The following is a 26,078-nucleotide window of genomic DNA, read 5'->3' as shown; positions in this document are numbered from 1 at the left end:
GAAGAATGGAGAAAAAAATCCCAGACCCAGTGGTGATTTGATCCCCAGCAACATTTTACATTTTATCATGAAAAACAAGGTTTTTCACCATGTTATTTTTTACCTGGATGTGTAAGGTTGCGATACAAGGCTCTTTCTTTTCTTTTCCACTCGTTGCTATGCAAAATTTTGTATATCACTGGATTCACATTTCATCAAAGATTCTGCCGATAAACTAAACCCCATAAATTGGAAGTTGTTTGAAAGACTGTTATTTTCTGTTATTTTAAATTCGTTAAATGTTTAATTTACAGTTAATCATTGATACTTTTTTGATATGAACTAGAAATGATCAGGCTGGGTATATACAACTGTGATGAGTGTAGTGAAGTGTCTGAGTACACAATAGAATGTAAACTTATATGGTTTTGCATTGCATGCATGCAGCAGCTAAGTTGTCTAAAGAAGTGTTTTTGCAAAATCGATGGAGTCACAAGTATTCACTGGTTCTGCCAGCTGCAATGACCTGGTAATCAACAACTCCTTTGGTAGTTTGGTGAATGTTGGAAATCATTGAATCTGCTATTCACAAGGCACTGGATAGTGCCAGGGTCAGTTATAGGGTAGGGAGAATGTCGAACTGTGCTATAGGCTGTGAAAATTCAGCCCATAAAGTAACCCACATACCTTTGTTTCCTCTCATAAACCTGACCAGCGCTGTTGAACAGGAAAAACAGGAATTATATCGACCACTGGTATTTGTTATTGACCACACGTATATTTTCCATATACGTATAAGTTATCGACCAGTTGCTATACGATATCACTGCATCTGTAAACTCTGCCATATATGATACAATTCAGTGTGTAATAATGTAGCTACATGCCCACTAAGTTTCAAATCAACTGTGCGATTGGAATGCGAAATATAACCATAACTAGTTTAATAATAATACCATCTTCACAATTCAACAACAATGAAAACTACAAGTCTTTAAACTGAGTTTTTAATTAACCTTCTTTGACTAAACAGATTAACCTGACTGTTTTTTGCCAGTTAATTACAAGAGTGAACAAGGTGCATTTGGAGCAGCCACTCCAACTTATCAATTAGACATGTTTCAGGTTTTTTCACAATTGTATGAATCTATAAATCTTGAGGCTATATATGTTTCCATTGTTTTCAGCACTTGGTTTTTTGGGCAATTTGTCACCTTCTTCTCCTCCAGTGCCCACTGAACTAAATGAGTTTCTGTGGTCCCTATATCCACCACTGTGCCATACAGTTCAGCTTGGTTGAATAATAACCAATTCACCATGGAGAATGCAGGTTAAAATGTACATTTTATGAGGTATGTTTATCGCTCAGATAATGGTTTGATAGTGCAAGTGTATTAAATGTAGTATAATTATATGGGATTCTGATATTGTGGATTGCTGGTATTGTCCACAATTACAATACTATAGTATCAAACGGTACAGTAGTACTGTTTAAGTAGGGATCACCTTTAAAATTTCATGCACCGCCCAAAATTCTGCCTTTGAAAATCACCCTAGGGACATCTTACACGGCAAAAATCACCTTTACAGGATAGTACTGGTATATAATATATAACAAAACACTTACAGGTGGCGGATATAGAATTTTTTAAAAATGCCAAAACTTGAATTTTAGTCTTACTACCTCACTGACCACAGTTGCAAGGCTAGAGCCTAAACAAAGCAGCACATGGTCACCATTTTATGCCACAATAACAAACTCACCAGTGGGATGTGCCTTTTGGGGTTCCGATGAGTGTAGGCTCTCTGCGCTTTGTCTTTTCTTTTATCTCCAATCAAGCTGCTTGTCTTCTTCTTGTGGTGACTATTTTGCAAATCCTAGTAGATCTAAACTCTCCAGAACTAGGAAGTATTTTTGTTGTAGTGCCTCTACTTATATCAATTCAACAGCATCATTTCCTAGTAACTTAAAGTTAACTTGTCCTGTATTTGTCAATTATGCCAAATCTGTGTACTTAAGTAATTACGAGTGTTAAATTTGTGCGTGTCCTGCTTGTAGCTATTTATGTGTAGTGTAGTTATTATTATTTTAGAACTAATGTACTTTTTGTTCTGTGTTTTGTATTTGTTTCTACTTTGCTCTTTGTGTTGTATATGTATCAACTGATCTGGTAAGGAAGAACGACTTATGCCGATTACCTAGAGGATAAACAATAATACTTCAAGGCATTAATTTTCCGTATCAACACTTTCTTTCAGTAGCATATTTAGACACCACAGAGTTATGGATTTTTGAAGCACTTCAGTCCTTACTAGCTAGATATCTGCAACTTCATGATTGGGATCCTGTTCGCAATTTATCTGGCGATGCCATGCAAAAGCGATAGAGTACAGAGACCACACCTCTTCACAATCTAGCTATTTACATAGCAGAAAACAAGACCTTATTGGTGTAGCTAGATGCACACTCCTTGTCTGACTCGAGATACTCTAATACAACAGCCACTCTAATACAACAGTCATGCATTTGTGATATTCTAATAGAACAGTCACAATCTAGCTGAGCAAACTAGTATTTGTTAATTTAAAAAATGAAGTAGGGATCTATGCAATAAAAAGTTATGAAACAAGAGATGAATGATGGTATTACAGCATATGTAGCTCAGTGGGAAAGTCCCTACTTTGGCACATTACATTTTTAAATTGACAATTTTTAAAAATACTATCAGTATACAACTATGATCAGGATAAAACAAATATGTATCTCCCCCCCTCCCCCCCCCCCCCCCCCACACACACACACACACACACCAAATGCATATGTGGCTTAAACCATAGTACATAAATCTTTGTACCATGCAAAAGGATATTAATTCACACATTCAGCTGTATACATTTGAAACAGACTGCTATAATATGTGAACGTGTACTAATTAATTTTGGGATACAAAAGAATACTTTATCTGGTAAGCAGGTAAACACTGCAAATAAAAATTTATTTAGCCATGCACTGCATCTTCATTGGGTCAGGTGTTTACCTCACATTTAGGGACAGTTTATTTATGGACACAACTTATCAAGACAGCTACAATATTATGTATCATTTGTCACCTTACACATTAATTTTCATAATTATGTTGTAAAATTTCCCCACAAGTGATTAGTGTCATTAGGTAGAAGTCTGTATAATTAAAGGCGATCATCACATGACCTTGAATTGTGTTAATTTTTACTTATATATGCAGTGTCTTAATGATATTCTATGTTATGTACTAATTTCTATATTATGTGTCATTCTCTGTTGATTATTTCCATGTCTCCTAAAAACTGACTTTTGAGTGATATATCACAGATATAGGTTAACTTGTAGTAAAACATCCAAACTGTTAAAAGGTGTGTCCTTCAAAAAAACCAGGGTTAAAAATCAAACATTGCAGCCGGGCTGTGCTGTCACTGTACATGCGTCATAGTTTGCTGTTTCTATGGTTTTCTATACTGTGCATGCTTACTGTGCTACAGCAGCATTGGCTCTATCTGTACCAATGTGTTCTACTATACCTATTGCTGTGTACAATATGTGACTGTTGTATACCACTGAAGCCATCCTTCAAATAGTTTACTGGGATTTGGTCCAGTAAAGTATTGACGTAATCTCAAAAGAAGGTGTTAAAATGGGTAAAACAGATGGAATTCAGTTAGCTATAGCCATTTGTCCTTGGTTTTGCTTCTGAGTTCTGACTCGTGTCAATAGTTAAAATATACTATTTTTAGTATGCACAACTATAACCTAAGCTAATTATGCTTTGGCTGTAGCTGCTGTACATGTTGTGTTGTTACTACTAAAAATACTATATTATTGTTTATTATTCAAACTGGGTTTCAGATGTATAAGTGCTTATGCAGTAGCGATGTCTGGTAAGGAAAATGTACGTACGTATAATGAAAGGTGCTGAATTGTCTGATAATGGTTTATCAAACTGATTTATTTAAATCAGATTTTACATGCAGTCTGCAATTTTCTAGTCACTTTATTGTTATGCATGGGGCCATTTTATGGTCACACTTCACAGTAGAATACTTAACTATGCATGGTGATTGCTAAAGCTAAACCTTGCCTTTGTCAACTACATACTTTCTTTGTTCAACATTTGATTGACATTTGGTTTCATTTTTACGTACTTGATTACAAACATGTGTAGCACATACAGTCTTAAATCATAGTATCACTGTGTGTGAGAGAGTATTGTCACTATGGTGTGAGGGGGAATGATTTAATTTTTGTTTCAGTGTTAGTAATGCATTCAGTCCTGGTTTAATAACACCACTTGTATCATTTGTAAGACATGCTGTGCTTAGCATACAAATTTTGTTTACTCAGACATGGAAAAGAGTCTCTTGATAGTATGATGATACAGACTGCTGAGGTTTCTATATGCATGTATTGGTATGTGATGATTGATATATTCTTCAGAAAAATGCTAAAATTGAGTTGAAAAATAATGAATTAGAACAGGAACGGCAGCACAGAATACCAGTGTTGTATGGATCTGTCATTCAGGTACCTCCAATGTGATTCAGCTTCATAGAGTTACTGTTATGCTGTTCTGTTATGTACGTAGCTTTTACACATTTACAGTAACAAGTATGTTACCATTAGTACAGTACAGACATCAAAGACGGAGAACACTAACATGCAGGTATGTGATGAGTAGTAGCATGTAGTAACTCTACATAATGATCAGTGAGTAGCTAATACAGTAGAGGTTAAGTAACATGTTGTTGTACTTTGTAAATGCGTTTAGATTAATGTGCATCTGCACAACTTCCCCAAAATTGTAGCAGAACTAGTGTGTGTGCTGCAAGTGTCTAAGTGTTTTTCTACTTTTTGTGGACATTCTGTATTGGTTGTAGTGTTGCCATTCTTCTATCATCATCAAGCATGCAAGATTGATTAGTATTTCTATAGGATATCCACTACCAGCACAGCTAACTTTGCACTATACTGGATAGCACAGTGGCTGCTCACTCACACACTCACACACACACACACACACACACACACACACACACACACACACACACACACACACACACACACACACACACACACACACACACACACACACACACACACACACACACACACACACTGTGACACATACCCTGTCCTGTACATCCCTAAAGCTAACCATTTGAATAGGGATAATGTTTATCCTTGCCTCTATAGGTGTATCTTCTTTCCCATGATTCTGAGAACTGCTTGTTTAGAATATTACCTCGTTACAAAGTTAGATCAGTAGGAGATGAGGTAATGCTTCAGAAAGCTAATTCTGTAAATGTACATTATTGCTGACTTTTTTGAAGGTCCGAATGGAAGACCAGGTAACTTTCTCAAGTGAAAAAACAGAAGGACAGTACATTCATACAAGTGGTAGAGTGTTTCATCAAGTTGGGATTTTTCTACATGAAAATTGGTTAGACTGTCAACATATATTTTATGTTGGGAGCTATATGCTCCCTTAGCCATGAGGTCAATGCATCAGCAACTGAATCAGGATACACTATTAAATCCCATTATCGTGTCATGCCCAATGAAGAAGATTCTATTAAAGTGATAAAATGCTATGTATATACTTGTCTACTTGCGTGTTTGTAGGGTGGTAGTATTGTCCGTCTGTTCCACCGTGAGCTAGAATGCTATTTAGTGGCAGAAGGATCATTTGCTAATGAAAAGGATAAGGTGGTCATAGAAGAAGGTATAAGTTATATAACCCATTTATGCTATATAAATGTATATTTAATATTAGTGCACTTACGGAAACGGAAATCTGACCATGGAAAGTTAAAAGCTCCATCAACTTCTGCAATCACTTACTGGCAAATTGAAAAGGATAAAGAACGTTTGAGTGGTAGGGTATTAGGTTTAATGTAAGCAATAAACTCTAAGGTCTTGGTAAAGGCTGATGTGAAAGAGGCAAATCAGGAATAGTGTCATCACTATATGACTACAAATTTGTGCCTCACTATTAAGGACTTATGTTAAGCTCCGCTGAATCAAGCTTACATATGTAGGCAACAAATTACTATCAGTTGGTCATCAGCCATCCCATTCTACTCTGTGCTCGTGGTGGCTACCAAATATTTCCAAATAGCATTGGCATGAATGTATGATAAAAGAAAGATACAAAAATCGATGTGTGTTTTGTAATAGAATATAACATGATTTTATACATGTTTAGCTCTGTGCTCCCTAATCCTTATCTAAATGAGATGATTTTTGTAGTGGAGTTAGGACAGTCCACATACCAAATCTTCCTGAGATATAGATGACAAATTAAAAGCCTTGATTTTTCTTTATTTTGTTCTCTTCCACACAGTCTTCGCACAGTCTTCAAAAGCCATCATAAAACATGCATATAATGATTATGTTATGAAGTTGTGCTGAAATTTCAAATTTGGCTCAAGTATAGTAAGGGTCCATTTATTGTATGAATTTTTCACAGAGTTATAATCAAAGATTCATACAATTTTTTGCATTAAAAATTGTCACATCTACGTACACTAAGTGATCAATCTATAGATGGAGTAACTATTGTAGATCTAGAAGTGTCTTTTTGTGTTTAAAAGAATTTGAGGTAATGGGCATGGAGTTTTTATGAAATATATATAAATAAGAGCAATAAATTTGCTATTGAAATTATGAATAGAAAGCACTGACCTACCAAGTGAAGTAAATGAACTGAAAATTGGTATAAACATGGTAAGATCATTCATTGTAGAAAAGAAGTTTATTGAGATAACTAAGCATATACAAGCACACAATCAAGATACTGCAGTTACGTACCCTAATAGAGTGTTTAACTGTAACATAATCATAGTTGTACAATTGTTTCCAAAATTACACTAAAATATTCAAATAAACAAACACAATAATTTTATATATAAATGTTTTTTCCCATTCCATTATTCCCTTAACAAAGAAGGAGTAAATGACAAGCCACAAAAGCCATTGTAGGCTGGTCAAATTATATTTTAGCACAACACTTTAATGAAACAGTCAACTACTCTTCAAAAGGGATTTCTTTAATGCCTTCTTAGACTAAGGAAAAAAGCCCAGTGTGTGAGCTGAAACTAAAACCTGATCTCTGTACTGTTATCTCAATCTATACAGCCATGCAAGTTGTAAAAAAGGTGCAACCTCCTGAGCCAGGTTGAAAATTTTGTGAAATCAAAGGTGGCAGCCAAATAAAATGGCTGCAAAAATATTAATGTCAATTATTTAACAACGACTGTATAATCATTAAAAATGATTGCCATTTACATCATTGCAGCCATTTCTTGGCCACCACCTTTCTTTTTCACCCTGGATTATTGGATTATTGGAGAGGTTGCATTTTTCACAGCTTGGCTGTTTAGGCATTATGTGTAATGAATTAGAAATCCTCCAAAAATTAAAAGTACATTTACCTAATAACCAGAGTCTATGGTATATGTTTTTTTTGCATATGCTACTGCAAGGAACAACTCAATCCTAGATCTGTTCCTGAAATTGGTCTTGTTATCACATTCCATGATAATCAACATAGCTTTATCATAAATTCAAGGCCTACACTAAAAGCAGTTAATCATGTAACATTGGTTGCAAAACCATCTTCATTAGTGTTACGAGTTGTTCAAACACTAATTGCTACCAGAATACAGAACTAAGACACTCATTTGGTCTGCTTTGGGGATGCTCCTGCCCAAATTGTTAAAATTATATACAAATCTAATGGGTACCCTATTTATTTGGTAGCTACATTGTGAACTTGACTGATATGTATTTGCTAACATTAATTAGGTCAAGTTGTCAGCTGGGGAGAACGTTGCAGAATTAAACACTTACCAACAAGATTGTATCTAGCAATTGTCAAAGAAGATAATGGCTATACAGTATGTAGCAACTCATTTGTTCACTGAGCAAAGGTAACTCATAATTGTGTTATGTGTGTGAATACAGGTGACATTGAAAAAGCGGGAAATAGGCAAAGTTGATCTTGATACAGTGTTTAGGTTATTTTCTGTTATCGAAGTCAGTTATCATTTATAATGTTAATGTAAAAGTATCATATTAAATAGGAAGACACAAGAATTCAGTTTGACTCTTATGCAAGGATCAATCACCCCCACACTAAAACTTGGTTGGTAGCTAAAAAAGGTTAAAGTTTGTGTGCCTATAATAAAGATAGATAGTTAAGTTTTAATACAGGGGAACGTTACACCCGTCGAGCATTCAACCCTAATGCTTCAGGACTAGCTAGCTTACAGTGGGATTCAGCTGAACTCATACAAATTGGTGCTCAAGACCAGAAAAAGTACGATGATGTTTTTACAATAGAACAGGTTGATAGACAAGATTTGTGGAATACTGATCTTATGTGTCCTTAAAAGGTTGATAATGATTTAATTCAGAAATTTACATATGTTGCCGGAGTTGCCCCCATTTTACAAGCATATATTACAGAGGTTAGTGCAAAATCCTCACCCATTGTAAAGCACCGAGTGAAAAATGTAGAAACAAACAAGTTTGTATGCTGATAAGTTTGGAGTTAAAAAAGCAGTTGCCATGTGTAAAGTATGTTGTTGTTGATCAGCAATGAGTAATGAATATAGATAAGTGCTATGATTAGGCCCTAGGTGAATTGGCAGATTTCATGCAATATGCACATCCACGAATAAAGGATCACCAAAAGCTGTTAAGAAATTTAATGATTCTTGAACTGATTGTACGAATCTTGGAAGGGTATGATCCTGAGGCACCCAAAGCTCAGTATGTGTATGTCTAATTCTTAAAGTATCAGTTGTAAAACATTTTTACATTCAGTACTCATCAACCAGTCTGTCAAGCATGCTACAAAGTAATAGAAGTTTATTTGAAAGGACAGAGTCGGTATGTGTTTTACTATAACTTGTGATGCCACTTATAGTGTTTTAATACAGTAAGAATGAAAACTACCTTGCACGATTTATCAGTTTCTTTGAATGGCAAATAGGAATGGGCCTTAATGCAGAACAAATGTTGACAGAATTGGTTAGAGATAATGGGTGAGCAACTATTGTTACTTAGTAGAAGTTGATCACTTGTTTGTTAGTTTGATTGTATCAAAATTTAATGAAGAAGAAGTTGATATCATTATTACAAAACTAAATAACAGCAAGGTACCGGCTAAAATGTTTGCTATAACAAATTGTTAGTTGTGTGCTATTAGGATCCTCGATTTTTTGATTACCTTGGCGTCTTGTGTGTCTGTAATAATCATCCCATTCCGAAAAATCAAGGTAAATGTACTTGTGAAGAGATTTAGTTTATTGTATAACTTTTTATTGTTAGACATGATCATTAAAAAGCTGGTAAAGTGTTATGGAGAGGTACAGTTCCTTTTGTTTATACCTGTGTGTAATTTACATGTGTGTAATTTACATGTGTGTAATTTATTTATAAACGTTTAGGAATTGTTTTACCTAACTAAAGTTTGTGAAGTTGAAAGTCATCATGAGGGTGAGGGTGATAAGCCCAAAAAGGAAATACAATATTTTCCACCCAAGTCTGAAAGATGGTACTCACTTGCTGAGATTGCTGACAAAGTATGCTAGTAATTGATCGTGCATACCAAAACCTTGTATTCACGCACAGGATAAATTTACAAACACACCTCAGTATCAATTTTTGGTGGCTCAGTTGGATCTGTTTGGAAAACTATGCAAAGTATATACATGTGTGATTATTATGTAATTTGTTATACACCTAATGTAATGCATTGTTATAGGGAAATAACGCTGCAGCAGTTGAAACCCTAGATCAGGTACATCATTTACTTTTTTTTTGTTGTTCATTGTACTTGCTTCTTATACACACAAGTAAAAGGAAAAATTAGAAATTTTCAGGGATCGTAGCCATGAAAAGTAGTGAAACAAGGGAGGTCGCCTGCACCTTCAGATATACTAATGGACATTTAATCCCTACTTCAGTCTATACCCATGACTGAATTAGGGATTAAATGTCCACTAGTATATCTGCAGGTGCATGTAGAGGACTTCCCTTGTTTCACTACTTGTTATGGCTATGATTCCTAATCGGACTGAAAATTCCTAAATTTCTTTCTACTTATTTGTTTACTTTTTCATATTATAGTTTTGACTATGAATCCATGCATACCACATTAAAGAGACAGCAATGCCATTAAATTAATTTTAAATTTGAACACATGCAGTTGCATGCCCAACTATCAATTATTACTGAAAAGCAAAGTTCCATCACCCTTCAGAGCTCACAGAGTTGAGTTCAGTTTTATTCTTGGCAATCCATGAATATTCCTCAAGGTAGTGCTCTTGGTCTTTGCTTTATGTAAATGGTCTTCCTCATCAGATTACCAAAGGCCTTCTACTCCAATATATATGCTGATGACACCACCCTTATATTTGTTCCACCCCTGGAGCTGCTGCTAGTGCTATAAACTCACAGCTCAAACTCCTTAATCAGCGGGCCATAGATTGTAGAATGCATGGAATTGAATTTCTCAAAGTCATCAATTATTATTATTATTTGTTATATTGTGCAGACCTTAAAAGAGTGTAGTGCACAAAAAGAAAAAAAAAACAAAAACAAAACAATAGTACAATTACAATCATTCTTAATTAAACAGTCTCTAGACCAGCTACTAGGCTGTGCTTGAATTGTTCGATCTCTGTTAAGTCTATCACGTGTTGGGGTAAGGAATTCCAAATTTTAATAGCGGATGGGAAAAAGGAGAAATTTATCTGTGTCATTGGTAACATAAATCTTTTTCTGTGGCCTCTGGTGTGGTAGATGTCAGGGTTAGGAATAAGGAGATTGTCAGCATATGGTTCAGGACATCTAAATGTCACCGTCCTGTCCTCCTATTAATGTGAATGATGTTGTATTGAAGGTTATCAAGTCTTGGCCCAGTATTTAATCATAACTTATCCTGGGACCACCATGTCTTACCAGTCTTCAAGAGAATGTCATTGGAATATTCGTGGCTCAAAATTACTGAAGCTTTTAACTGAATCACTCGTCCTCTTGCATCTTAATTTTTCTCTTCTTGTGTGGAGTACTTCATTACATACCCAAACTTTACAGAGACACAAGAGGATGTAGAATATAGGGCAATACGTCTATGTAGGAATATATACAAGTATGATCACATCTCAGAACACTACCAGCATCTTTGGTGGCTTCCATTGGAGTCTTTACAGTAGTATCATTCCCTATGCCTGATGCATTGCCAGTTTCATGAATTGCAGTATATACCACTACATCTACCTATTCTGTTTGGTAGACATCACCATCATGATACTGTAGAACATTCCCTAATCTACCTATAGATACCATCTAACAGTTTCAGTTTGACAAAGACATTTACAAAACCTCACAACGGTGGAATGGTTTACCTATAACAATGAAATTTTTACTGCTGCCATTAATGACCATCACTCTTTTATGATTTCATGTAATTCATTTGATCATCTTTGTAATTTGTCTTAAGTTGTTGCATTTGTGTCCATGTGCTTGCCATTTTTTGTACTCATCCCATGTGTAAGTTTTGTAGTTGTTAGTCAGCTATGTGCATTTGTCTGTTTTGTGTGCTGCTCTGGCAAGGAAGAATGGTAGTTGCCGATTTCCAGAGGGTAAATCATAAACCAATCAATCAATCAACGAATCAATTAATCAATTACTATATGAATCATCACAACATCACCACAGTACTTCTACACTCATCCTAATCTTCAAACAGATTTCCTGATTTTTCCCATTTGTATTCCCAAATATATTGTCATTATATATGGTATCCAAAACCCTTGAATGGAAAAGCTCAATTACTGTAAACTGCAGATTTAAAAAATGTGGCTAAACATGTCTACAAGCTGTCTTTAAAAAGGAACGTCTTCATTGTTGGTAGTGACAAATCAACTGGTTCAAGCTCTTGTCAAACAATGCTTGGCCCGCTTAGTTGTTTAAAGATTACTTAAGCATACTATTCCTCTTCTCCTAATCTGTCTTTTTAACTAAAACACTTAAAGGTTGAAGCTTAGGGCAAAAGGCCAGCATGTATGCTGTTGTTTCTCAATAGTGTGAACTGTGAACGCATCCATTGTCACCTGGCTTTTAAAGTTGTTAGGTATCATCTTCCTTCATGTGTCTCACACTACAAACATATGACAGTACAATTCAGTCAACTTATGGTCACTTCATTTGACTAAGAGATTATGGAGATAAGAGGGGAAGAAAATTTTGTGTAGTCCAATTCAGAGGTATGAAAAATGTCCTTAAGTTGCCATATCACCTAACAATCCATACTGTAGGCTAACATCCTTCAATGTTGTTCATTTGCAAATGATCAACTAAGGGAGTTTCTGAGGTTTCTAGAAGTTGATCAAGATACCTCAATATAGGAGTCACCCTAATACAACAATCAAGCATTAGCATACACATATATAGCATTTGATAAACTGCTTAAATTGCTCTCAAATTCAGCTTCAGTAGGTCTAACTTTCAAAACTTTCCCTCGGTATATATCTAAACCATGATATCACAAAAAGTCTGGATAATTGGAAATCAGTCATCAAACTACCTATGGTAGTGACTTTGATGTGGTTAGATAGGTTACTATAAACATTTGGTCCAAAAGAGTACCAGTTCTTGATAATGGAACAGGCATAATATTCACGTGAGATCTTATTGTGATGGTAGATTCTGCTGCTGTGGTGGTACATGATCATGAGGTGATATCACTACATGTTAAGTTATGAATTATTCTGAAAAGGAAACTTAGACAAGATTTATGTCTACAAGTTTCTAGTTGTTGCCACCCAAGTTGTTGAATCACTTGAGCCTTTTCAATTAATTAATGTTCTCTAGTTTTTCTTTATCTCTTCTTACCCATGGTGACCAAATTATAGATGCATATGGATGAACTAAAGAATAGTAAGTGAGGTGTTGGTTATTTAGTGCGAAAAAAAGACAATATACGGCTGGCTTTTACTGTGATGTTGTGGTGTATTTTGACCACAGATTGTATAGTAACACCCAGGTACTTGCATTTCACTACTATTTCTAATGGGGTGTCATGCAACAAACGTGATCTTGTGCTTGATGGTTCTAGTGACTTTTAAGATAATTTGGGTATGCTATATTTAAGCATCCGTGTGATCACAAAGATTGTAGGTCTTCTTGGAGTTGTTGAGTATTAATCGCTAACATAATTTATAGTATAATGTCAGCTGCAAAGAGATGGATTTTACTGTGCTAACAATACCATTCATGTAGCTACATTATAAATATTATAGTGCCCAAAAAGGTACGAAGGATACCAGATGGTAAACATCATCAATATACAATTGCACTATATGCAAAAATGTGTTTAAATGTATTTACACACTGTCAGTCATAGATATCATTTGTGTAAGGAGATGTTAGTGCCTATTATGTGTATAGGAGCTGAAATATTTGACTTTTGATGAAGCAATTACTGGTGCCCAAGATGATAAGCTCCACCCATCCCTTCGCTCCAAATATGTAGAGCTAATAGTTGGTATGTATTGCTGGAAGTTTGTAATAGTTTTCACCCAATTATACTGCATCAGTGTTGTATGTTGATGTTGGAAAGAACAGAGCACTTCTAGATAATCTTCCATTGTCTTTTGTAGGTTGATGTTTACATATAGTATGCTTGCTTAGTAATTGTCTACGTAGATATACAAGAAAGTAGTGGCTGATCCTTACAAATCAGCTGCAGCAGTTCCAGAAAAAGCATTGACTGGAGTGAGAAATCCACATTTTCCACAACTTAAGAAGTGGATACTACATTATGTTACAAACAACACGGTTGTGAACTTTGTGGTGTATATTTATAAGAGTAGTAATAACATTTTGCTTTTGTAGTCTGTTGTTGCATCATCAGTTGATGTGAACTACCTGCATGCAGAAGTAGGTGGTCGAGTGTTATATTTAATGATACATTTAATACTGGATAGGTACTGGACCTTTTGTACTTGCTGGTCAAATATGGATACTATGCTGCCATTGAAGATATCAATGATCTGATAGTCCCATTACTGTCAATGTTGAATGGTATGAATGACAAGCTGTTTCCTAATGCAACTCCAGATGAAAATAAACTGTTCATATCTGTAAGACTCCTATTTTCTTTCAGTTTCTGCTAATACTTTATTGTATTAAAGGAAGGAAGATTTAAAGACAATTACAATAACCGGGCTATCTTAAAAATGAAAGTTAAAGCATTGAAAGTGATGGACTTATTTTTAAATTTTCGTTTCTATATAAGATTGCAGGTTAGAAACATGTTTTATATATAAATTAATTTACTGCCTTTCACTTAGCATTTCATCTATGACTACAAGCTATTGAAAGGGGATGTCAATCCTAATGAGAAAATTGAACTAGAACCAGATGAAGAAGAAAAAGAGCAGGTGGCAACAGAAAAGGAATCAAGAGGGTTTGGACGATTTCTTTCTACTTCTGCTCCTCTTCAACAGTTAACAAGTGGGATAACACAGCAAGTTACCAGTGTTACACACCAAGTAACAAATGTTACACATCAAGTATCGCATCAAATGGCGCAAGTGACACACTATACAACTGATTTGATTCAAAGAGGGCTTCATGTATGTGCTTACTGGATAGTACTTGGTAGCAGTCCATGCTGTCTTGTGTTCATATAGGGCGGAGCTGACCAATTTCCACCACCTCCAACTGAGCTTACAGATTTTCAAAAACGTACTCATAGGCTTAAAGTCCATGACAATGAAAGGTATCATGCAGTGTAAACTTCATTGCCTCATTATTATTATGTATACAGATTGATGGATCTGGCTGTAAATCGTCTGAAGCAGATATTCTCACTGAGTTTATACAAGTGTGATGGACTAGTTGAGAATAGACGACTATTTCCTGATATTTTGATAGTAAGTTTTGTTACACAAAGCAGTAGTTGTATGGTAGTGTGTTATGTGGCCAAGGAAGCCAGCAAGTCACACCAGACAGGAACAATAACTTTCACACTGTGTTCCTTTATAGTGCCAGGTAGGGCAGGCTACAAACCAAATTGAAATAAAACTGTGATCATTCCAGCCATACTAAGATATGGAAAACCAAAATTTCAAAATTTTTTCATATCAAAATATGTTATAAAATTATGCTGAACATATAAAGAGGATCTGGTAGAAACATCACTACTATTCATGGTTTTTGGGCTAATCCTAACGTTCATGAAGTTATAGCTTTTATTTGCATAAAATCAACCAATCTTTGTCAAGCCTACAGAGTGCACCACTTTAAGGGATGAGTTGAAAAAATCAAATGGAGTATCCATTGCTTTTTAATAATTTGAAGAATCAAGATAATGGTCATGGAGTTATAGCACAAAAATCAAAACATGTGAATAAGCATATGATCAAGTTCTATGAGCACAAATTAATCTGCTGTCTTGCCTAGTTGCCTACCAAGTAAATCACTGAAGAATATGAGCTGAAAATCAGTAGATAGACTGATCACCAAAGAAGGACCTTTTGGTGATTTAAAAGAAATCTGAGTAAACTTAATACAAAACTTAACATGTGTAAGCGTGCAATCTGAAACAAAACATGTTCAGTGTTGTTCTTGGAAAAAGACAGGCATATGCAAGCCACAAAGCTGCTAGCTTTAGGGCTAATACAAAAAGAAGTGATATACATATATATGCCAAAACAGCCAAGCTGTAAAAAGGTGCAGCAATCAAAAGGTCATGCAGGCTTAAAAAGTTGTGAAATCAAATTATTATATGTCATAACATCATTACAACCATTCTTGGCCTCCGTGCACCTTTGATTTCACACATAAGCAATTCTAAGGAGAGCTAGTTTTGAAAAAACATGGGGAAGTATAGATCGGCATTGTCAGATTTATAATTTTATGTTTTTTGCATCAATTTAAAGCCATTTTGAAGCCTATAAATTGCAAAAATCCTCCCAGACCCCCTGAAATTTTGCTTTGTACTACAGCCATACAACAACATTTATGCCCCTCAGTGTATGTCAGGTCTACTGATTTCACTACTTTTTAAACCTGACTCTTTTGATTGCTGCACCAATTTTACAGTTTGGCTGTTTTGGTACAGATGTTCTCATTTCATAATGATTTCTCCAAACAGGACTTGTCCCTATATAATGATGATGAATTACTGCATGAATCTCTTCATTTGTTGGGAAGATTTTATTCTGCTGAGGAAAATTTGTTTGAGAAAGCTATTCAGACTCAGGCATGTAGAATTACAGTAGAGCCCCTCTAAGATGGACACCATTGGGGAAATGAAATTTGTCCATTATAAAAAGGTGTCCTTTATTCAAGGGTTTTTAAATGCTGTTCTAATACATTTTAGGACCAAGACTAATGTCCTTTATATATAGGGTGTCCTCAATTCAGGGGTGTCCTTTTAGAGGGGTTTCACTACACTTTTATATTGGTGGCAATTTTTAGCTGCTTTTATTACAGTTATTGATAACTCCTGAATCAGAAACTGTATACTGTAAAATAACCAGTCTGCTTCCTACACTTCGTCACCTTGCAGTAATTGATGTAAACGAGACACAGTGCCAACAGCTGGTCAATATCCTAGAAGAAATGACTTTGTATGTTATGGTTTACATGTTGAACATATTTATATAACTGCATGATTTTATTTGAAAGCTTATGTCATTTGGAAGGAGATGAAAGTGAACCACATAAACAGAACCAGACAATATTATATAATACAGGCTAGTTTGTAGTTGCTGTTGTCTTGAACATTAAAGAAATTCATTTACACAGGAGTGTTTGCAGATGTGTTGAATTTGATCTTTAGGGATAAATCAATTCGACAGATCAGTAGTGATGGAAAAATTGAAATTACAACTGAGGTCGACTCTTCCAACAGCAAACAGAGAGAGGAAATATTGTCAATGTGTTTGCAGTTTTTGAGGCTACTAGCTAAGTACTGAGGAGTACACTAACAATGTAGGATATAATTATAATTATAGAAACAATTTAACTGTTCAAGAACGATTATTTGATCGTATGGATGATCTACTACAACTTGATGTTGCTATTCCAGATATGGCTGAAGTGCTTATTGAGGTCAGTAACTACATACATAAACACAGAGTTGATCAATTGCTTACTTTGTCAATATAGATTTTCACTGGTGGACAGGAATTATGTCTTAAATTGAAAGAGCAACAAGTAGAGCGAGTGTTTAATTTGATAGCATATGGTGGTGAAATAGGTCGGACTGAATTGTTGAGAATGCTACAAGCAGCTGTCAAGGTACATATAATGAATAATTTATATATGTGCACATGTACATAAAGCTTTTGGCAGGTTGAACATTTGGACCTTCCTCTGAAACGTAATCAAGCTTACATAATAAAGTACTTCAGTAAAATGAGAGATAAGTTTTGCAATGATTTGCTTGGTTTAGAAGAAGATAAAGTTAAAAGAAGGTGACTGAAAATGCAGTGCAAATGTCACTGGGTTATTGTCCAAAGTTATTATACAAAATCAAGCCTTTTTGTTGTGTATCAAGGTGTGTAATCATATTACTGTTTTGAATAGGGAGCATTTGCTACTTCATGCAGAAGATGGTGAACCAGATTTGCAGATGTTGTTAAAACTTATTGACCTTCTTGCTTCTTGCTCTGAAGGAGAGAATCTGTTCATAGAGTCCATATGTCAAAATATAATTAGCATCAATGAATTACTTAAAGTATTCAATGATTGATGTTGTATGTTTTATAAGTGCTTTTTGTACAGATTCTTGGCCTACATGACGTTAGTCCACGTCGAAAGAAACCATTTTTACGCTTTTTGCTGTGGGTATACATGAATACTGGAGGTGATAAGATACAAACTGGTTCTATTATACTATTTCATGATAGGTATATATGATAATTTTACAATCTGTATCTACTTGTATGTGTTGTAGGCAAGTTTGGACCTATTTGGAGCACATCAGGATACTGTTAGATGGAATTGTCAGCGCCTTAAAAGGCTTGCCTGCCAGTGAAGCAGCATTAGCTAGGTCAAGTCTCAATGCTCGATCTGTAAAATTCAAATGTAGAGGAGATGACCGATCAGGATCCAGGAAGAGAGTTGGTGCCACGTCTGCAGTAACAAATGTTCCTTTTGTAACAAATAGAGAGGGTCAATTAGCGCCAGGTCTTCTTATTTACCTAATGGAAGGAATTTTGCCCATGCTGACGGTGTGATCTGACTTATATAAACTATTGTCATGAATATTGTATGTTTAGGTCTTCTACGATGAATATTTTCAGCCTTTTAAAACATCCACTGAAATCACTGGTGATTCAGATGAAAGAATATCTTGTGATGAGCAAATCAAGATTTCTGCTAAAATTGCCAGTGCACTATTGGTGACCTTGTTAAATAGATTCAATAGACTGTTACTATTGTTGTTTCAGGACTTGGCTGATTGTATCAAGAGTTTTCTATGCTCACAGGAACAGTGGGATGTTTTGTGTACCGCCATTCTTACCATACTTAATCATGGCTGTTTTGAGAAAGGAATGATTGATGTTTATCCTGTGGTATGTGTTGTACAATTTGTCTCCTGATTATTATGCTCATACTCTGTGTATGGGGCAATTGTACATGTGACAAGATGGAATCTTAACTAGGTGGTCACTCCTTAAAGTAATAATGCCACCGTAGTAGCTATTCCCTAAGTTTCAGTGCTATTATTATTATGTACTTATCAATGTCTTGCCCCACTACTATGAACACAGGCAGATAGATGGGGATTTGAACATATAAAAGTTCTAATCCCCACTACCTGGGGAAATTTTCCATACTGAATCCCCACTTATCCCCCAGTGAAAGACCATGGGAATAGTAGGTGATAGTTAGGCCACAACTCTTGTTCTGATGCCAGAGGTGTAGCTACCAAGTGACACTACAGCGCTTTTCAGTCCTTTCAGCTTCATGCTTGGTTTGGAGCAATATTGTTAATGCCTTGATTGCACATGATCTGGTAGACAGCACGTGGGCCTTGCCTCACTGGAATAAAGCAGAAGAGGGAATTTAATGCATGCATAGATATTATAAACCCCCTCTAATATCTATGATGCATGAAATCTCAGTGCTTCAAAGAAAAGACTAATATATGTACCCACTACCTGAGGCAAGGTTAGCAGTCGATTCCCCCACCTCTGCCTGTGTTCACAGTAGTGGGGAAAAACATTGATAGGTGCATTGTTATTATAGCAGCATGAATTATAACAGGTAAGCCAAGCTCATGTACTCCACATGATATAATAGCAAGGGGTACTTGTGTTTGCTGTAGCCATAGTAATTAAAATAGGTGGAACCATCTACATGCGAGGTTTCCTACCTCACCCTCAATACATTTTAAAGGACACCGGATGTCGCATAATCCCAATTAGTAACCACCACATAGTCCTCGTGTGAAAATGGTCTGTACTCTGTGGAAATATTATCAGTATTTTGTACACTGATAATTTGTGTCATTTACTTGATGTATAATCTCCACATGTACCACTGTGCAACCCCTATTACCAAGTATCACTTTACTGCAAACTTATTGTGGTTTAGGTACGAGCAAAGTTTGATGAGAGCATCACATACAATGTGACTGCTAAGAATCCATCTGTTGAGGTATGTATTTTTTAAGGATACAGTGTAGCCCACATGTATACTCATGAGTTCATGTATAGAAGAGCAGTTGCTCACAGGTGGCAGGGTGATTACTCACATAACTTACTGAGCTCAACTATGAGTATGCATACAAGTATAAGGAAACAATTATAGACTGAATCAGAGATTAAATGTCCACTAGTATATCTGCAGGTGTAGGCGACCTACCTTGTTTCCCTACTTTTTTCTATGATCCCTGATCGAACTTAAATTCTTAATTTTTCTTTATACTTGTTTGTTTACTTTTTTGCAACATTATTATGACTGGTGAGCCCACACATACTGCATCAAATGAAAGCTTAGGATGGCGCCAGAGGTAATGTTTTCGACTGAACACTTGCCGCAACCATCAATTACTGGCTCGAAAGTGAAGTGGCCATTATGTTTCGCTTTCAGCTATATGTTCAGCCCATTTCACAGCGTTACAAATGAAGAACAGTAGGATAAGTGTCTCTGCAACCAATCCAGTCACCATGGAAAATATGGACGATATTCCTGTTTACAAATGTAGGGAAGCCATCAATCTACCGTGAATCAACACCTTGGGCTGTCAGCAAAAAGAAATGGGACACAAAGGAGGATGAAGGTAAGTCCATGATGATGCATGCATTATACTTACTGCAGTATGCCTGTTGGGCTGAAGTGACGTCGATCAGTGAAAAAATCAAGCCCGTAGCCTTATCTGTTATTGAGTTATCCTTGTCTGAAGGCATCAGGCAAGCAGGCAAGCAGGCAGTTAGGCAGGCAGTTAGTCAGTCATTAGAAATTCATTGAATAAAAAAAATTATAGCAATCTATTGGAAGCATTTAGGGTCATACTGAAGGCAATACTGCCAAGGCATTGGGAGGGTATTGTGAAGCTGGTTTTTGGTGATTTTTTTTGGCCAGAAAAACCCAAACTTCCATGATCCCTAATATATAGCTATATGATTCTACCAGGCATGAGAATTGATTTCTTCAGATAAGCTAGTGATGATAACCATTTCTTACAAACGTATCAAGACACACTACCCGTGCGGCCGAAGAAGCCGGCGTGCCACCCGTGAGTATATTAACAGGAAGAAAAAAAATGCAATTTTCACACCTATGTAGCTCTGTGATCCCTTATCCGATTGGAACAAACTTTGCTAGAGAGGTGCCGGCCAGCAAGGGGAGTCTACACACCAAATATGAAGAAAATCGCTCCAGCCATTTCCGAGATACGAGCAAACAAAATTTCGTTTTACTTTCTTCGTTTTTTTTCTTCTTATTCTTCTTTTTCTTCATTTCGCACACTTCGCAAAATCCGCCGTAAAACACGAATGCGTGCTCGGATCGGGCTGAAATTTGGCACACTTAATGGGCTCATTAAGGCGGATCTCTGTACCAACTGTGGTAGGAATCCGATGAACATTCACGGAGTTATGACCGATTATTTGCGTAAAATAAGGTCGAAGGTCTGTCACGCCTACAGGATAAACTCCTTTGAGGAATCAGTTGAAAATTGCTATGTAGATGGAGCAACCATCGTAGGAGTGCCTTTTTGTGGTTTGAAAGGAATCGGGATAAAGACCATGGAGATATGACACAAAACCCGACCTGTGTCAAAATTACGCGATCGATTTTTATGAATAAAAATACTATTAGTTTTTGTGTCTATCAGGCAAACCGCTTAGAGCAATATGCTGAAAATCAGTGTGTAGCTGGAATAATCATCATAGAAAGTCCTTGCAGTAGTACAGAAGAATCGGATTATAAACCACTGAGTTATGATTTGAAAGGCAACTACGTGTAGCAGATGCGAGATCGAGATACTCTAATTAGCGATTTCCAACCAACCAATTTTTCACACATATTTTTGCTACTTAAATTACACACCTTCAATAAATGTTTTACAAGCTGCCATTCCAGTTAATGGTAGTCAGTGCTTCGTACTTCGTACTTCGTAATGCACTTTACTGGATTAAAATCCATGCGGTATTTATTGAAATATGTCAAATCAAAGTTTGAGAAATAAATATCCCCATAGGAATCCCATACAAATAATTGCGTACGTAATTCTAATTGGAAGAATACGGCACCGGTGATAGCCAAAGTTTCCGAGTGTTTCCGCGTGAATCTGTGGCAGATGAGGACGAAGAAAGTGTTCCTGGGCAAACCGTATATGCTGATTTCGATTATGCCGTGTGTTTTTTGATTGGAGGACGATTGACGTTGGATTACGACGAAAATATGGCCTTTTTAAAGGTAAATCGCCATCTAACACTGTTCAGAATTCAGCATTACAATCACCCTGGACTTCAAGGCATCCCTCTGCATCGATGCAAGTATAGTTTGAAGGTGAGCAGTTTGTTGTCTTGCGCGGAATTGCAATAGAAGGTTCAAGGTTGAGCATAATCTTTTCAAAAGTGGATACTAGCATGTGATACCAGCCTTACATGGCTCCACACTTACCTGATGTTATATTCTGGTGTATTTACTGCTGTTTTGATCCATTTTATGGCAGCTTCAGTGATTGTAATTTTGGTCAGAAACTATTTATAATTTCTCTTTGTAGTATATAGTGATGTCATTGTGTTATATAATAATTATTATCCTTAGTACTTACAATGTGACAAATAAAGCTGAACAGTGTCCAAACAAATCTATTTTAATAATAATATTTCTCTTACATTTTGTTACCTGATTGTCATGTTTCTGAAGTATTTGTTAATTGTGATTTCTGATGCCATTACTTACCATGTTATATAATGTTACTGATTTTTCTAGTTAGTTATCCTTGAAAATGCATTGGGTACCTGTGTATACTTAGTGTTACACATTACAGTTTTATTTGTGAATCACTTGCTTTATTCATGTATTATTCTGAGTGGTCAGTCTACAAAGAAGTGGTCACTCTTGAGAGGTTTTACCTAGCTCATATGCTGTTCTCCATAAAATAGTTATGTGGTGAAAATTTCATGTCATTATTAGTTTCCTATCTAGATTTATGAAACTTTGAATATTGTGTTTGGTGCCATGTGATGTATGTAAAAAGCATTGAAAATACTGTACACAAAAATCATCACACTGTCAACTTCTTTTGCTTATATCTTTTGATAGGAACCACCAATTGAGGTGGGGTTTGTACTAAAATGACCCTGAAAAATAACACAATATTTGACATACCAATGAATGCATGGAATGTTAATTATTTAATTTAGTTGGAAATCTCTACTCTAATAGAACAGTCACCCTAATAAAGCAATCAGCTGCATTTATAATTTACTCAATTATATTACATTGCAAGTTATTCTGTAGGGAATTCAGCTACAAACAAGTCACCCTGTAGTCAGATCAGCCATAGGGAGTTCAGCTACAAAGAAACCATCATGTAGAGAGTTCAGCTCAAACAAATTGCCCTGTAGAGAGATCAGCTAGAAGAAGTTACCTTGTAGAGAGTTCAGTTACAAAGAAACAATCATGCAAAGAGTTCAGCTGCAAACAAATCACCCAGTAGAAAGTTCCGCTATGAACAGCTCACACTGTAGAGAGTTCAGTTAGAAACAAGTCATCTTGTAGAGAGATCAGCTAGAAGAAGTCACCTTGTAGAGAGTTCAGCTACAAAGAAACCACCATGTAAGAGAGTTCAGCTGCAAACAAATAACCTGTAGAGAGTTCAGCTAGGAACAAGTCACCCTGTACAGAGATCAGCTAGAAACAAGTCACCCTGTAGAGAATTCAGCTACAAACAAATCACCCTGTAGAAAGATCAGCTAGAAGAAGTTACCTTGTAGAGAGTTCAGCTAAAAACAAATCACCCTGTAGAGAGTTCAGCTAGAAACAAGTCACCCTGTAGAGAGATCAGCTAGAAACAAGTCACCCTGTAGAGAGTTCAGCTAGAAGAAGTTACATTGTAGATAGTTCAGCTACAAAGAAACTACCATGTAGAGAGTTCAGCTGCAAACAAATCGCCCTATAGAAAATTCAGCCACCCTGTAGAGAGTTCAGCTACAAACAAGTCACCCTGTAGAGAGATTAGCTAGAAGCAAGTCATCTGGTAGAGAGATCAGCTAGAAGGATAACCTTGTAGAGAGGTCAGCTACAAAGAAAATTCATCTTTTCTTCTTCCTGTGGTAAAGAAAAAATGATAGGTTAAAAAAAGCCCTAAATACAAATACAAAAAGAAGTGAAATCTAATCCAAAACAGCCAAGCTGTAAAAAAAATGCAGCCCTCAGACAGGCTATGGTGAAAAAAGATGTGAAATCCAAGGTGGCAGCCAAGAAATGGCTTTGATGGTAGGTTAATGGTAAAAATTTTAATAATGACAATTCAGGTGAATTTTGTGCCAAGACCAAGCAGCACCAAATTCACCTGAATTGTCATTATTAAAATATTTACATAAAACACGAATGCGTACTCAGATAGGGCTGAAATTTGGCACACTTGAAGGGCTCATTAAGGCGGATCTCAGTACCAACTTTGGTAGGAATCCGATGAACATACACGGAGTTATGACCGATTATGTGCGTAAAATAAGGTTGAAGGTCTGTCACGCCTACAGGGTAAACCCCTTGGAGGAATGAGTTGACAGTTTATATGTAGATGGAGTAACCATCGTAGGAGTACCTTTTTGTGGTTTGAAAGGAATTGAGATTTTTTTCATTGTTTGACTCACGTGATCGCAGCTCGAGGGGAACCCTCTGTTGGCTTAAACGCTGCTGGCAGCATTTTTCGGGGAAATACTTGCCGGAACTGTGAACGGTTTATCAGAGGTACGTATCTCTGTTGCCTACATGGTGGGCTTCTCTCTTTGCGTTGTTCTAGGTCACGGTAGGCTTTAAATCGATTCTACTTTGACCAGCTCTTCTAGTTTATGTCGCTTCGCCGGAGTGCGCGCATTCGTGTGCAGGAGGCTGCTGCGATAGCGGGTGACTGTCCTTCTCATTCAGCTGTGGACGATCCAGACGGATTATAGTGCTGTTGTGGGGGAGTTGATGATGGACGCCTGATGCTGTGTTGTGATAAACAGTGTGAGGGTTGTTGTGTGTGTGGTATCATTTTGACTGCTTAGGGTTGTCATATCCAGATGCTGTCCGGATAGGAACATCTCAGGATGATTTTGTCTGTCCACATTGTTCTGGATACAACATGACTAATGGTGAGCAATGTGCTTCAGAGACTACATCAGGCCCAGCACCTGTGTATGCACCCTACACTGATTTCAGTGGGGCGATGTTCATGGTGAACTTGTCTGCAACTTCATGTTGTCGGCGTATGAAAAAGTTGTCCACTGGAAGCCAAATGTGTTTCTGATACCCTTTGGCAAGGCTGGAAAGCGATTTGTGAAAGAACTTGCAAGATATGCAACCTTTACTTCTACAAAAACCTTACAAAAACAGCAAGGCTAAGGATCATTCATCTCATTTGATACGAAGACTGGATTTATGGTGCAAGGGGTCTTTTGATGATCTGCTGCGTGAGGGTCAGTGTATACAGGACCACCTTAGGTAGAATAATTCACTAGGGGGGAAGCTCCATGATTGCTCTCATCTGTTTGATCATTTAATGTCTGAGGGCAAGGTTGGTATGGCTCTTCGTTTACTGTCGGAGGATTCAAAAGGTGGAGTGTTGTCACTAGACTCAATGATTCCTTGTGGTGTGGATCCATCGGGAAATCCTGTACATCGAACTGCTAGAGACATTCTATTAGAGAAACATCCATCAGCAAAGTCTGCTACCCCTGACATTCTTCTAGATCCTACTGGTGATCCAATCACTCCCCAGTTTGATCCGATAATCTTTGACTCTCTCACAGGCGATCTTATCAAGCGTGCAGCACTTAATACTCATGGTGCTGCCGGTTTGTCTGGTGTGGATGCTTATGGGTGGAAGCGTCTGTGCACCTCTTTTAATGAGGCTTCTGTTGAACTGTGCCAAGCCTTGGCCTCTGTTGCCCGCTGCTTATCCGTAACTACAGTTGAACCTGCAATTTTGATGCCTTTTGTTGCTTGCAGGCTGATACCTCTCGATAAACGCCCAGGTGTGAGACCAATAGGTATTGGTGACGTGCCCCGTAGAATTGTTGCTAAGGCGATCCTTTATGTTATAGGTGATGATATTGCGCTGGCCACTGGCCCATTACAGACCTGTGCAGGACAATCAGCTGGCTCTGAGGCTGCTGTACATGCTATGAAGAATATGTTTGATGACAGTGATTGTGAAGCTGCACTCTTAGTGGATGCTACTAATGCATTCAATTGTGTGAATCGCCAAGCTGCCCTACATAATATATCCATCCTTTGTCCTGCATTTTCTACTATCCTGAACAACACTTATGCTCAGCCAGTCCGATTGTTTGTAGTTGGAGAGGGT

The 26,078-nt window shown here is 36.8% G+C and overlaps 1 protein-coding gene across 1 annotated transcript in view; it reads left to right on the top strand.

Moving 5' to 3' along the window:
- Positions 1-26,078, top strand: part of LOC136269116 (inositol 1,4,5-trisphosphate receptor-like) — a 58,717-nt gene that overhangs the window by 8,900 nt on the left and 23,739 nt on the right. Inside the window, exons 4-48 of the mRNA XM_066064589.1 lie at positions 4,358-4,403; positions 4,451-4,537; positions 4,599-4,676; positions 5,207-5,287; positions 5,344-5,453; positions 5,503-5,590; positions 5,636-5,735; positions 5,787-5,888; positions 7,820-7,911; positions 7,979-8,050; positions 8,098-8,176; positions 8,228-8,361; positions 8,410-8,484; positions 8,534-8,593; positions 8,649-8,788; positions 8,843-8,908; positions 8,959-9,063; positions 9,111-9,177; positions 9,228-9,297; positions 9,350-9,387; positions 9,469-9,603; positions 9,653-9,724; positions 9,786-9,821; positions 13,475-13,571; positions 13,624-13,682; positions 13,733-13,864; positions 13,922-13,966; positions 14,014-14,169; positions 14,221-14,331; positions 14,380-14,664; positions 14,722-14,810; positions 14,859-14,964; positions 16,188-16,295; positions 16,529-16,665; positions 16,724-16,791; positions 16,844-17,006; positions 17,053-17,149; positions 17,207-17,338; positions 17,393-17,514; positions 17,627-17,777; positions 17,825-17,949; positions 17,997-18,273; positions 18,322-18,444; positions 18,493-18,618; positions 19,643-19,705. Coding sequence (XP_065920661.1) covers positions 4,358-4,403; positions 4,451-4,537; positions 4,599-4,676; positions 5,207-5,287; positions 5,344-5,453; positions 5,503-5,590; positions 5,636-5,735; positions 5,787-5,888; positions 7,820-7,911; positions 7,979-8,050; positions 8,098-8,176; positions 8,228-8,361; positions 8,410-8,484; positions 8,534-8,593; positions 8,649-8,788; positions 8,843-8,908; positions 8,959-9,063; positions 9,111-9,177; positions 9,228-9,297; positions 9,350-9,387; positions 9,469-9,603; positions 9,653-9,724; positions 9,786-9,821; positions 13,475-13,571; positions 13,624-13,682; positions 13,733-13,864; positions 13,922-13,966; positions 14,014-14,169; positions 14,221-14,331; positions 14,380-14,664; positions 14,722-14,810; positions 14,859-14,964; positions 16,188-16,295; positions 16,529-16,665; positions 16,724-16,791; positions 16,844-17,006; positions 17,053-17,149; positions 17,207-17,338; positions 17,393-17,514; positions 17,627-17,777; positions 17,825-17,949; positions 17,997-18,273; positions 18,322-18,444; positions 18,493-18,618; positions 19,643-19,705 — 4,705 coding nt within the window. The remainder of the gene's footprint in view (positions 1-4,357; positions 4,404-4,450; positions 4,538-4,598; positions 4,677-5,206; positions 5,288-5,343; positions 5,454-5,502; positions 5,591-5,635; positions 5,736-5,786; positions 5,889-7,819; positions 7,912-7,978; positions 8,051-8,097; positions 8,177-8,227; positions 8,362-8,409; positions 8,485-8,533; positions 8,594-8,648; positions 8,789-8,842; positions 8,909-8,958; positions 9,064-9,110; positions 9,178-9,227; positions 9,298-9,349; positions 9,388-9,468; positions 9,604-9,652; positions 9,725-9,785; positions 9,822-13,474; positions 13,572-13,623; positions 13,683-13,732; positions 13,865-13,921; positions 13,967-14,013; positions 14,170-14,220; positions 14,332-14,379; positions 14,665-14,721; positions 14,811-14,858; positions 14,965-16,187; positions 16,296-16,528; positions 16,666-16,723; positions 16,792-16,843; positions 17,007-17,052; positions 17,150-17,206; positions 17,339-17,392; positions 17,515-17,626; positions 17,778-17,824; positions 17,950-17,996; positions 18,274-18,321; positions 18,445-18,492; positions 18,619-19,642; positions 19,706-26,078) is intronic.

The sequence above is a fragment of the Dysidea avara genome, chromosome 10 (assembly GCF_963678975.1).
Source record: "Dysidea avara chromosome 10, odDysAvar1.4, whole genome shotgun sequence".
NCBI lineage: Eukaryota > Metazoa > Porifera > Demospongiae > Dictyoceratida > Dysideidae > Dysidea > Dysidea avara.
Note: the sequence above shows the minus strand (reverse complement) of the source record. Positions and strands in the feature narration are given on the sequence as shown.